This window comes from Taudactylus pleione, unplaced genomic scaffold (assembly GCF_031769625.1).
Source record: "Taudactylus pleione unplaced genomic scaffold, aTauple2 ptg000214l, whole genome shotgun sequence".
Taxonomy (NCBI): domain Eukaryota; kingdom Metazoa; phylum Chordata; class Amphibia; order Anura; family Myobatrachidae; genus Taudactylus; species Taudactylus pleione.
The window spans coordinates 13,018,659-13,032,668 of NW_028284616.1; the positions used below are offsets into that span (position 1 = coordinate 13,018,659).

General features: G+C 40.9%; 1 protein-coding gene across 1 annotated transcript in view; it reads right to left on the reverse strand.

The window, feature by feature from the left end:
• JAK3 (Janus kinase 3) overlaps positions 1-12,381 on the reverse strand; it is a 122,229-nt gene extending 109,848 nt beyond the window's left edge. Inside the window, exons 1-4 of the mRNA XM_088478550.1 lie at positions 12,317-12,381; positions 5,499-5,691; positions 4,407-4,530; positions 735-852 (exon numbers count right to left, since the gene is read on the reverse strand). Of these exons, the coding sequence (XP_088334676.1) occupies positions 735-852; positions 4,407-4,530; positions 5,499-5,691 (435 nt within the window). The 5' untranslated portion in view covers positions 12,317-12,381. The remainder of the gene's footprint in view (positions 1-734; positions 853-4,406; positions 4,531-5,498; positions 5,692-12,316) is intronic.
• Between the last annotated feature and the right edge of the window lie 1,629 nt (positions 12,382-14,010).

Below are 14,010 nucleotides of genomic sequence, written 5' to 3' on the forward strand. Positions count from 1 at the left end.
TGTTGCTGCCCGCTGCCCCCACTGTCTCTGCTCCTTCTACCGAATGTATGAGCTGCTCAATCGGAGCTGAGATCCGATTTATGGGTAGCCAGAGCAGAGCCCTGACCGCCCGTCCAGGTCAGGTGCCCCGCAAACTACTGACGACCCTAGGCTTCAAATGCCCCTAGGCACATAAAAATCCCTCATCGAGGACCAGTAACCTCCTTAGGAGGGATTAAGAAAGTGACAAAGAGAAATAGAACTGCAACCCTCACCTGTGTACCAGCAAACTCTGTTTATGGCCCTTGAACAAAGAGTGAGGCAAGTAGTGGACTAAAAGCATCCTTCAAGTTCCACTACCAATACAGTACTAGGTTTCTAGTACACAAAAAATATACAACTACAGGCACATGTATCTGTGCAGGCTTCCAGATCTCATTAGGTCGCATCTCATTCTCTAGTCGACATACCTTACTGTACTCAACTTATGCTTGGTCGCCTATGTTTCACCTCTCCAGGCTTAAGGAGATGCAAACATAAGATGCACACTAATCTAGACGTGGATGCATTTTGTGCACATAACCAGAATCAGTATGTTAATGCGTATATTAACACCACAAATACTGATGTACTCCCAACTGTAAATGAGGACTGTGATATCAATCCTGTATAAGAGAAAAATGTATTTAAGTGTAATTCATAGCTACATTCGCAGCTACAGTAATTAAATATCCAGCAAACTTTATCACTCTTACCTGGGCAAAGAGATAATCTATGACCTGGTAGCTGAGAATTGGGTCATGGGGCAAATCCATGAGGCTGCAACGTGTAGATTTTTGTTCACCTGAACCAATCCAATTGGGGAAGAAGAACCTTTTAATAGATATAAATAATTAATTAAGAAATGTTCTCCTTATAAAGTAAGCTATTAGTAAAAACAAATGCATATTATATACTCATCATTGACTGGCCCAGCAATGAAGAGAACCAAGCAAAACTGTTCCACCTACTCTGGAAAACCCAACTCTGGTCTCCAGGAGCTGACATGCTTTACTGTGCAAGCAGCAGGACCCATAGATGATCTAAACAGCAGAGTGAGGGTCTCACCAAGCCTGCCCTCACCCTTCCAAATACAATTTTGCTATGGATCCTGATGATCACTTTATATGCCCTTGACTGAACATAATATAATTCTGGGCTCATAGACTTAGCTGATGCTAACGTTAGGCTTCCATATGGAGGTGCAAAATCAGTGTTTCAAAAGATAACTGAAGTTTGACTAGAACTGAAGGCTCTCAAACCTCCAGTCAGGGATAGAATGAGTTAATAGTGAAGGGGGTGTGTGGCTTTGGTTTGAGGGCTTGGTGGGCATTAGCTTTGGGGTGGGTCTATAGGATGTTTAGGTCAGTTATTTGTGCATTCCTGCCTACTTGCTTTGAGCCCCCCCCTCCTTAATTTTTTTGTGTCTTGTCGGCAAGGAAAGACCGGCAACTTGGCGGTAATTTTTCTGCAGTATGGGGGTGCACTTCCCTTAAATGCACTGGTTAGGCTGCTTTCATCCTACTGGGGTCAGCAGCACCTCTCAACCGAGCGGGCCTGAATAGTGCATTGGCATGGATGTTGGATACCTCCCCATTTGCTTAGAAAGGGATAATTGGCCCTTTGAAGTGTAATTTCACATTTGCCTTTGACAAGGAGATAGTTGGCCCTCGCAATCTGTGACATAATTTGCCTAAGTCAAGTGGTCGCAATATGCTTGCCGCTATTTCTTCTGCCACCATACCTATGTTGTAATAAATTAAGCTGACCATTAGTTTTGAATGGCACAGTTGGTCTCATGTCTTTATATTAGTTATAAAGTGTTAAGATTCCCGGTTATGGTTCATCTGTCATTTGACGATTGAGTTTATGCTTTAGGTCGGAAATGACTCTAGATTATTGATTAGGAATGAGTTACGATTTCCTTGCATTTGGATTTAAATATGCTCCTGCAGGATCACTCTCCAATGTAACCATGCACGAAGATGACCGAGCCGGATGAGATTCAGCCATCTGGCATTTGGACTTCCTGTAAGCACAGGCAAAAATTACTAAGGGAGATGTATCAAGCAAAAGAGTGGATAAGCACAGTGTACAAGTGGAGAAGTTGCTCATAGCAACCTATCACTTTCTACCCATCATTTTATAAACTGTACTTGTCTACAAGTGCACTTCTGCACTCTTTTCATTGCTTGTACATCTCCTCCTAAGTTTCCTTATGACTGGAAAGGCAAACCAGAGGCAGGCAGCATCACGCACTCTTCTGCACTCTTTTCAATGATAGTACATCTCCTCCTAAATTTTCTTATGACTGGAGAGGCAAACCAGAGGCAGGCAGCGTCAGGTATTCATCTGCACTCTTTTCACTGATTGTACATCTCCTCCTAAGTTTCCTTATGGCTGGAGAGGCAAACCAGAGGCAGGCAGCGTCAGGCACTCTTCTGCACTCTTTTCACTGATTGTACATCTCCTCCTAAGTTTCCTTATGACTGGAGAGGCAAACCACAGGCAGGGAGCGTCAGGCACTCTTCTGCACTCTTTTCAATGATAGTACATTTCCTCCTAAATTTCCTTATGACTGGAGAGGTAAACCAGAGGCAGGCAGTGTCAGGCACTCATCTGCACTCTTTTCACTGCTTGTACATCTCCTCCTAAGTTTCCTTATGACTGGAGAGGCAAACCAGAGGCAGGCAGCATCATGCAGATATTCCCCAAGTACAACAAGGGTGCATTCATATATTTACAACACTATTAGAAATTTTAGCAGATATTTTAAGAGGTATATCTCTTGCTTGTGCTGGGGGGCTGGTGCAGCGATACGCAAGGTTGATGGTGATGACTATCAGTAGGACTATTCAGTTGCTTTTGATGTCTTTTTGTGTATTAACCCCTCCCCAGTTAATAGTACTTAAATCATTAATGCTGCTATGATATACTGTATGTGCACCTATTCTTGTGCCATGGCATATGGTGGCTTCAATTACAGGAATTTTAAATGTTGCCCACAGTGGGAGGTGGCAGATGGATTGAGGTGCACTTTACTCAAAAAACGTATATTGTGTCCACAGGTAAAATAGAGATTTTGTTACAGGAGAAGATGTTTAAATGAGGTTAAAGAGGTCTAGAGCATGAATTTATGATGATGTTCCTATCTAGCAGGTGACTGCAGTGTCTCATAAACCATTTTCTCTTCTCACAACAACTTCATTTGTATTAGAGATATGTGGGGACCCCCGTGTTTTGGTTTTGGCAAAACCACCCTAAAATTTAATAATTTTGGTTTTGGCAAAATTATCCTCAAGTGTTTTGGTTGGGATTTGGTTTTGTTTTTGGATTTCTATCAAATTGATAAAAACAGCTAAAATAATGTAATTAGGACCTGTTTACATGCTATCCAAAACCTGAGTTCAGTTTTTAATCTGGGACTTGGTTCTACACGGAACCCCAAACGTGATCCAAGCCAGGACTCAATTCGACTCGGAACCCCAAAGTTCAGGCATGTTCAGTTTTCAGAAAACCGAGCCGCACATCTCTAATATTTATACATCATTAAAAAGTAGCATAGATAGGGTGCAAACCTATACTTTCAATTAGATGTATAATTAACCATTCGGGCACAATTTGTAGAGAAAATTACATTTAAATCCATAATTCTACCAAAGTACAATGTGACACATGAAATAATCATAAGGTCCCCTATCTTTAATTAGGACATAATAGAGACTGCAAAGCAACATTTTAGGTTAAAAATAGAAAAAATAATTAAGGAGATGTCTTAAAGTAATAGGAGATATAACTGAGTTACATATTTATACATTTGTGCAAAATTCAGTATGCTACATGTCTGCATATCATGTGCTAAGTATCCAGTTCTTTCTGTCTTTGGTATAAACTATATAAGTATAGATTTACAATTAACCCTGCCTACTGTTATACCCCTTTTACACCAGAGCAAAAACCTGGGTTTTTGCTGGGTCTACGCAGGTCGCAGCTCAGTCGCAGCTCAGTGTAAAAAATAACCTGGGTCAAGTGACACGCCAATCCAACCCAGGTAGCTACCAGGGTTGGACCCAGGATGGACCAGGGTAATGGTGCAATGTAAACGGCCCGACCCAGGTTATCCAAGCTGGGTCATGCCTAAAATGAGCTGATTGGTGGTTGTGGAGTAGTCAACTCAAACTTTTTATGACCTAACAGGTTTAGCAGGGCAGACCTGGGTTCAGTTTGAACAGGGCTGACCTGGGAGTAACCCAGATCGAAGGTGCAGTGTAAATGGGGTCTGACCTGGGTTGGAACCATGTCCAAAAACCCAGGTTGTACCCGGGTTTTTGGTGGAAAAGAGGTATTACACAGTATCTTATACCTAAACAGGAACAACAACACATTACCTGAGGCGAAAAACCACAACGTGAGCAATGCAACCATCCACTGTAAATATGTAGTTTGGATTATACCAGGTCTTGAGATCTGGAGATGCCAGTGCAAAAAAGGAATGATAGACAGGCAGGATTCCTGTGGGGCAAAGACGTGTTAATATATAAGGTGTGGCAAACTACTGTACATTTTATTCTCAGGGTTAAGTAGATAAATATTTGTCTTGATGGGGCATAATTAAACAGAGATAATCTTTAATCCTGGCTACATATTGGTCAGTGTATTTAGATTGGACAATTCCCTAAAGACCATTACTAGCATATGAGTACCCTTACCAAAGGTATGTATGCACATATCCACTTATTCGAAAAAGTTGGGTGTATGAAGTGAACTTCATATAGAGCGATAACTCAAAATATCACAGCACATGCATAGATTTATTACAAATATGCTAGTCCCTTTGTCATGTCACATCTACAGTAAGTAGGACTGTCCAAATTAAAATAAAATCTGCTGCAGTATAAACTTATGTATAAAGTACAGTGTAGATGCAATTATATATATATATATATGTATATATATATATATATAATGGGTTCCCCTTTGTGCTGCTGCTTCCTCCCACAGCCCAAACATATACTGGCAGACAGAGAAGAGAGACATTTTGTGCAAAGTGAGTTTGTAGCAGAAAAAAACATTTTGCAGAGGTGAGATGTTACAGTGATACAATCTTTGTTTTGTGCTATTGCCCCATCTTTCTGCACTGTATTTGTAAATCCCTGTTTTGCAGAATTTCTAGTTTACGAATAGATTTGTGATGATGACGGTTAGTTAATTCCATTTAGTTTTGAGCTTGCTGTAAGACTAGGAACACTGAAAGAGCTGTTTAAAAGATTGGCACTATATAAATTAAAAATATAAATTTTAGCTATTAATATATATAAATCTACTCTCTCTCTCTCTGTATATATATATATATACTGTACATGTATATATATATATATATATATATATATACACATGCTGTATATATATACACTATATATATGTATATATAATTTATTTCCTATGAGTGATTTCAGCTTGCTTTCATGTCTTCCTCTTACCGCAGGATTTGGCAGCTGCAGTGCATAGTTCTTCTGCAGAGTAGTGTCCACCAGGAAAGCTCATCTGTGGGTCTGACTGAGGAGTGGATGGCAATGAAGATGTATATAAGAGTAGTTTGAGAGATCCAGTGACAGAAGAGTAGGTGCTACAAGAGCGTGAACCCCACAGGAGTGGAGTGTTTTCACCAGACATCTGTAGAAACATTGGAGTAGAGGTGGAAAACATTGTTACACAAGCAAAGGTCAGAATAAAGCTGCAGAGTGGGTGGACTGGTGTAGGCCCACAAAGCCATCATATTTGTGTACATACTGTAGATGCTTTATTAGTATGCAAAACTAAAAACAGATGTAAAACACAGTTGTGTTGATGGATACTAAAATACATAAGCAATTCAATATTGCTCCATTGCAGGGACAGCTGCTCTGCTCCAAAAAGCACTCCAAAAAGCAGCTATCCCCACAATCCCTACCACTGGTAGTAGTGGGTGAACTTTACACTGCTGGGTCTGACCCACATTGTTTGTGCGAACAATGTGACCCGACCATGCATGGGCACTGCCATAAGGGCTGCAGGGCCAGAGTGGGCGGAGGGATGCAGTTAGATTCCTCTTCGCAACCTGGACCACGTCCCATAGGAAGGAGGGGGGCTCTAGGAAGGAACCAGCGCTAACTGAAGATGGGATAAATTTTGCAGTCAAATTCTGAAAACTTTCAGATTTTGGATTTTGCTGAGTCACTACTAGTATAAGGGGACTGCAGACAGCATTGGCACACCAATGTAATCTCCTGTATTATTTGTGTAATGAATAGCCCCGATACATGGATATTACAAATATAAGAGAAAATTAATATTTAAGTGATGACGAATCCCTTTAAGAATTGCTGCTTTGATAGTTTAAAATAAAGTAGATTTGCCTTATTTACAGTCACTTATTTTTGGCTTTCTATACTTCTCGTCTCCAGCACAAATCACTTAATACAAGTAAGTTAGTTAGCAACAATTCAAGATATCTCAGTTTGTATACAAGGCATTAAAAAAAATTACATGATGCCTTCTGTACCCTTTTGAACCGCCACTTGACTAAAGAGCTATACAGTATGTACTTTAGATGTCAGTCTCACTTACACACTTCTTCTCCCTGCTTGCTCACTACCACGCTAGGGATAGGCATTGGAAGCCCTCCATCAGATGATGGCTGTGCTGTCGCCATCTAAACTTTCGATGCAATGGTAACTAACCATAGCACAAAAGAATTTGATGGAAAAAAATATTAATATGATTAGCACATCGAAAAATGTCCCTGAATTCAGCTATATTTTAACATTGGATGGCCACTGCTTCTACACCATCGAATGGATGGCTGCTACAATCGGAAAGCCGTCATCGAATGGTAAAAACACTACCATCGAAAGGAAAACATTGATGGTAGTGAAACATCGGAAACCGATGTCCATCCCGGGTTGGGTACGGGATGCCGTTGGTCGGGATTTCGGCAGTTAGAATCCCGCCGCCGGCACCCTGATAAGGTCATAATCACGACAGAAGCAGGTAAGTATACCCTCCTTCCCCTACCCATAACCCTAACCCTCCCTCGCAGCCTAAACCTAGCCCTCCTCCCCCAGTGCCTAACCCTAATCCCTAACCCCAATACTTACTGTCAGGATGCCAGCGCCAGGATTCTGACTGGTGTCGGAATGCCGGCACTGGCATTCTAAGCGCCGGCATCCCCATGGTTGGGATAATAACTATTCCATCCATCCCTATACTAACGTCAGGACACAAGAACAGGCCATCATTCAGCTTAGTGCCAATCTGCTCTGCCACTTTTGCTTTTCATTTTAAATAGACCTCTTGGAATTAGAATTGGGAACAGAATCATACTGAGAGTAAAAATTGAATGGAATTTGAATCAACATCATTTCTTTCTCTCCTTTCCTGGGACACATAAATAAAATACACTTTTTAAACAGTTTGGTTCATAAACATTCGTTCTCTACCCCATGCTTGCTGACATTCTGGCAGCTTATACAGAAAGAGGACAGAAAGGGTTGTCTTTGTTTGATGCACAGTATTTATTAAAATATACCTTTTATTGTTATCTTAAAAATTGTATTGTATTCATTAACAGTCCGTGAGATATTAAAAAGAACAGAAAAAAAGTGTGATTCAAGTTAGAAATAATGTATTAAAATTGATTGTATGACCAGTACAAGTCTGTATATATATTTTTAGTGGGGGAATAGGGCTAGAATTATACAGTATATTATGTTAGATGTCACATATATATTAGTCAATTTGTTGACCACATCTATTACTTCCCATCAATGTCATTAGTTGTTCCACATGGTCAGATATCATTAGTATGTATTTATATGTATTAGAAAGGAGACAGTCTATAGATATGAATACTCCTATTGTATTGATACAATTGTATTTGTTACTCTTATTGACACATTCAAGGACATAGATCAAGGAGAAAAAATGTTGCAATTGGTATTATATTCCAGGGAGTCCGACAACTCTCCTTTCTTACACAAATTTATACATTGTGTTAATTATCCAATCTTATTCCAAAATATGTCAGTTGTTTATGTACAATGGGAATATATATGATGAGAATAAAATAAAATAAAGGGTGAATGTCCTACATATATCAGGTGTATTTGATTTGTCCAATCATTGTTATCTATATATTGGACTTATCACCCTATAGTATGTTGAAAACACCATAAAGGTTCACAATTCACAGTATATAGTGTAGCTTCTCCTACGCATTACATCTTTGGTTTATCTGACGTAAATATGTTAGACATTAGGTGCAACAGGTGCAGTAGTTGTGAAAAACATACGAGTAATCACGCAGGGCTGGAAGGTATATCTTTAAGCAGCTATCACTGTTAATTTATTATAATTTAGTGCTGCAATTAGATTAACCTTCTGTCAGCTTGTACGTGATATGGAACTCATGAGCTGTATCTCCTATTATATTTCCACTACTACACTGCCATTAATAAATTATATGGATAGGTTCTCATAAACCTGTTATTATGCGGCCAGTGGGAACTAGTGTGTTATCCAGTGGCATATCTATAATGGGTGCCCCGCAGCGCACACACTGCACCCATATTATTTTAGACTTACCTGTCCATGGTCCCACGTCGGGTGTTTGCACTGCTCAGAACACCAGAAAATGGCCGCCGCGGCCATTTTTCCGGTCTTCTACGCATGCGCACTAGACTCCGGGCACTAGAATGTGCCCTAACTCTACTGCGCATGCACAGAACGCCAGAAAAATGGCCGCCACAGCCATTTACTGGCGTTCTGCGCATGCGCAGTAGACTCCGGGCACACTCTAGAGCCTGGAATCTACTAAGGCTCCGGTGGCTGGCTAGCCGCATCAGTTGGTTGCCGGCAACCGGGGAGAGAGGAGGGGGCCCTGCACAGGGAGTGCACATGGGCCCCCTCCTCTCTTAAGACGCCCCTGGTGTTATCCACATGTTTATATACTATATTGCAGTGCTGGTGCAGGTATGTGGAAATTGGAGGTCATATAGTATCTCATGAGAGACTGTCACTGCTATAGAAAAGCCATGCAGCGCTGCACTCAGTGGCAAATGCAGGATTTCCAGAGGGGGGTTTCCAAATGCTTAATTTTAGAGCGAGTGTGGCCTGTCAATGAAGAGGGCAGAATTAGTTTTTAGCCAGCTTTAATATGCGTCATAGAAAGTGTATTGTCTGTAATAATTCCAGCATACACAGGACCAGTGATCACAGTAAGCCATGAAATGTGTCAGTAGGCCATGCTGCCTGAGGTGAATGTATTTATTTTAGATGTGGGCACCATTTCAGACTATAGGAGCAAGTCTGGGAGAATGGAGGAGCAGCAGAAGAACCTAGCACTGCCCTGGACATATATGTACATATTGTGCTCTATAGCAGTGCATCTCTAACAGTGCATGTTTTCCAGATCTTCTAGTTGGTGCACAGGTTATTTATTACTGGCTGATACATGTTAAAAGATCCACAGGTGGTGCCAATTATTTCATTTGTGATACTGAGAAGAACATGCAGCACTAGTAACAATTTATTATTTTACTATTTCTATTGTGGTCATGGTGTGGGCTGGGGAGGGGGGTTTCCAGGCAGACGGAAACCCCCCTGCATTTGCCTATGGCACTAGCACTAATCACTGACACCCTTCTGTTGTTTCTAACTCCCAGGCTGTCATGGATGAGTTATACTAATGGGTTCTCAGAGGTCAATGGTTAGGTAATTGTTGGGATTAATTCTTCCATACACTAGGAATATACCACGCTGGTGCAGTTATATCAATTCCAGAGATCCTGTCTCAAGAGAGACTATCACTGCTGCCGTGTAGCGCTACGCTCGTACTGAAAGCTGACAGCACCTGCCTCCATATATCAAACTGCTCCCCTATCTGTTCACCACTAACATACTGTGGTTAATGTATATTAGGAAAACATTTCCATAAGTACAGACAATGTACGGCCAGTGAAGCCAACGTACGTTTCACAAATTACTGCTTTTTCAAGGCAAGCCGATTGTTCTTCCGGGACCCTTTTAAATGACATTCAATTTGCAATTGACATTCTGACAGCCCCATCCAGAAGGGGTCAGCTAGGTCGGTCAAGCAGGGGGACGTGGTGCTGTACAGGGGGCGTAATCAAGCATAATACCTGTAAATGGGGCGGAATGGGGGGCGTGGCCATGGAATCTCATCATTTTGACCCCGCCCCCACCACACAATGCTGACATTATCTCATTATGGCCCCCCTCGCTGTGGGGGTTTGTCTAGAAATTGTGTGGAGGGCCGAAGGGTCGCCGGAAGGCTTGCCTACTCTTTCGGGGGGGGCGGGAGCAGCACCCAATTTTCGTGAGGCTCCTGGCCGAATCGGGAGAGTAGGTAAGTATGCTCTACCCCTTTGGACATCACTCAAAAAAAAATACTTGTGCAATATTGTTTTTTGGTATGCAAAGTACTTTGAAGCAAAGACAAATCTTAGGGAAGTAAACAAATCTTTAGGGAGCAAAGAAAAAAGAGCAAGTAAAGCTGGGTACACACTGACAGATATATTGGGCGAATCAATTGATCGGCCAATATATCCTTCAGCCAGTGTGTACCCAAGATAACTCTGTAAACAAAGATGTGTGAGGAGTGTGTGTAGTGCCGAAATCTGTATTTGCACATATATGTATATATATATACAGCGGGTAAAATAAGCATTGAAGTGTAAGTTTTGAACACATCAACATTTTTCTCAGTAAATATATTTGTAATGGGGCTATTGTAATAAAATTTTCACCAAATGTCAGCAACAACCCATGTGATCCACACATGCAAATAAATCAAACCATAGATGTCCATAAATAAAGTTATGTGTAATAATATATTATATATTTAAAATATTATTTTTTAAGGCACATGTTTTACTAACAAAATAGAAAGCAATATTATTGCTCAGGAAAATTACTATCTGTTGCTCATATGGAAATAAGGCAGCACAGTGACACAGTGTTTAGCCCCGGGGTCATGTGTTCAATTCCAACTAAGACCCTATGTGTGTGGAGTTTGTATGTTCATTCCAGGTTTTCTCCAGATGCCCCAGTTTCCTTCCACCATTCAAAAACAAATGTTAGATTAATTGGTTTCATGACAAAATTGTCCCATAGGTTGTGTGTGTAGTAGGGAATTTAGAATATAAGCTCCACTCGAACACAGACTGATGTGAATAAGCAGAGCCGTAACAAAACTTTTTGGTGCCCTGGGCCAGAAAGAGTATTGGCGCCCACCACACACACACAGTTCTCAATTAGGGATATAAGATGCACCCCTGAAAAGGGGGTGTGGCTTCATGAGGAAGGGCCATGACTAGTGGCGGCTCCAGAGGTGGGGCTGCAGCGCAGTTCAAAATTCAAATAGGGAAGTCACAACAACTGCCACCCCAAACATCGCCAGCTGGGACTTACTGGCAGTTGGTGTGGCTCCCCTATTTGAATTTTGAACTGCGCTGCAGCCCCACCTCTGGAGCCGCCACTGGTCATGACAAATCTGATTTTTTTTCAGTACAAGGGTGAAGGGGTACCGATCCCGTTGTATATCTTCAATCCAGGTGTCACTGCTAAACACAGTGTAAATCCAATGCCTGCAGTGATGATACAATAATCATGCAGTATAACTCACCAGCTCTAGATGAAGGAGAGCACTGGTGAAGCTGCATCTGCAGCAGGATTTGTCCATCAGAAAATCCAGCCAATGGGTATAAATTTATACCTGGAAAAACCAGGTAACGGGTGAAGATGTCATTTGTTTATTTGCATGCAGAGAAAATACAGGCAACCTTTCATGCAGCACACAATTACTGGACAGCTTTGTATTTATTCTGCTATTTATAGTTTTGCTAGGATGGGCCCATTTCCAATTCTATATCTATCTGTATGTTTTACATCTACCCCATTACATCTCCCAGCACATTGCTTCTACTGGTTAGATTTATTGCTAAGTCGCAATGATGCCTTGTTTGATTATTGCCTAATAACCATTGCATTTTGAACAGTTATGAAACAAGTGCGCAAAATTGTTTCAAACCTGAGAACTATTTACTGTATTCTTATAGTAAAAATACAGGAAAAAGGAAGAGTCTAATAAAAATAAACTTAGTTATGTATACCAATGAGACACAACAATGTATTATACCCTGTTTTGACAAAGAATTATTAAGCATTGCTGCAGGTACTATAGTGATTGTTCTCATCCTTTAGGTACTTATCAATATTTGAAAAAAATATATAATATTACCTTTGACAGGATCCGGTGTCAGCTTCCAGTGAATATGAAGGACAGAGTGTGGCTTTGTAAATTTGTTTCTTCTCTTGGTATATATATATTATGTATGTAGGATCTGTGCCACTACTGAAATTTGGAAGACAATGCTTGTTTTTGTTTATTGTCTTATCGTGTCAACATACTTAGGTTACCCCAATGATTTGTCCTTTGTGCGTTCATATTCCTTTCTTCTAATAACAGGTATATTTAATTCCTTCAGTATGCATTTCTCAATCTTTCTCTGTAAATGTATATATAAGTATGCACCTACCTAACATATATAACAGTGTTAAAAAAAGCAACATGCACATTTCCTGTCAGAGACTATATCTCACCACATGTAGCTTCCTGTATGACAGCAACTAGGTTCAGACAGAAATATCATGTAACCAGCACACATTTAAGGATAATATGATATTTCATAAACATGCTCTATCATTAAATGTTATTGGGAAATGCATACATGAAGTGACAAACTTGCATACTTGAGGTGGGTACACACCTAGCACATATATCTGCAGATGATGGTCGTTCATATACACTGAATGACCATCATCTTCCAGGCAGCCGTGGTTCCCGCTGGCCATGGGCGGGTTGGGGACAGGTCTGCCCCCCTCCCCGCGTTTGTCACTGCATGTGCAGACTGCCTTACACACTTGCCGATGGGCAGATATGTCTGCAGATATATCTGTCTATTGGTTGTGCAGCACAGCCAGTGCGATATGTCCCTGAAAAACGTCGTTCACAGACATATCGCTGGTACACACTGGCCGACGGGCACCAGATATATTGGCCAATCAATTGATCAGCCAGTACATCTGTCAGTGTGTACCCAGCTTTACCTACTCTCCCGGAAGTTGCGGGAGGCTCCCGAATTTTCGGGTAGCCCACTGCACCCCCGGAAGAGTATCCGGATCTCCTACATCCCGCCCATTTGTTAGTGAAGTGTGCAGGATGGGGAGATAATTGCTGGGAATCACGGCATAGTAGCAGGAAATTGTAGCTCCATATGGAGGGTGCGGGGGTAAATATTGTGAAACCAACATTTAGCTCCACTTCCTCCGTGCAGTCCTGCAATTTGCAGCAGTTTGCAGTGATTGGGGCAGGACCTAATTACATAGGGATCCGCCCCCGAAGTGTCCAGCTGTGTCTCCTCTCCAGGAGAGGAGTTATTAAAAGTCAGTAAGTATGGAACAAAGTTGTCCACAAGTTGATTTCCTCCTCATGGATAATTATTATACAGTACAATAAATATTATTAACTGCTAAATTTATCCAAATGTAGTGATAGTGCTGAAGCTGAAATCTTCATTCATGAACAAGCCAGCTCCATATCTGTAAACATTTATAAATACATTTATTATACATTTTATTTAAAATAAATATGAGACATTTTGCTGAACCTCAGCATGTCATGCATGATTACAGACTGGGGACCTTACAGCACATACAGTGGCTTGCAAATGTATTCAACCACCACAAATAGTTAACATATTTGTGTGTATTACGATGACACACTGTTTATTCCAGGCAGTAGTTTTATTACTGGTCTTTAGACTCCTAAAGTAAATGTTGAAACTCATAATCTATTAGTTGCAGATTTTTTCATAAAAAAAAGCAAGACTGAAGAAAATAATGCTACTTGCATAAGTATTCAACCCCGCAGAC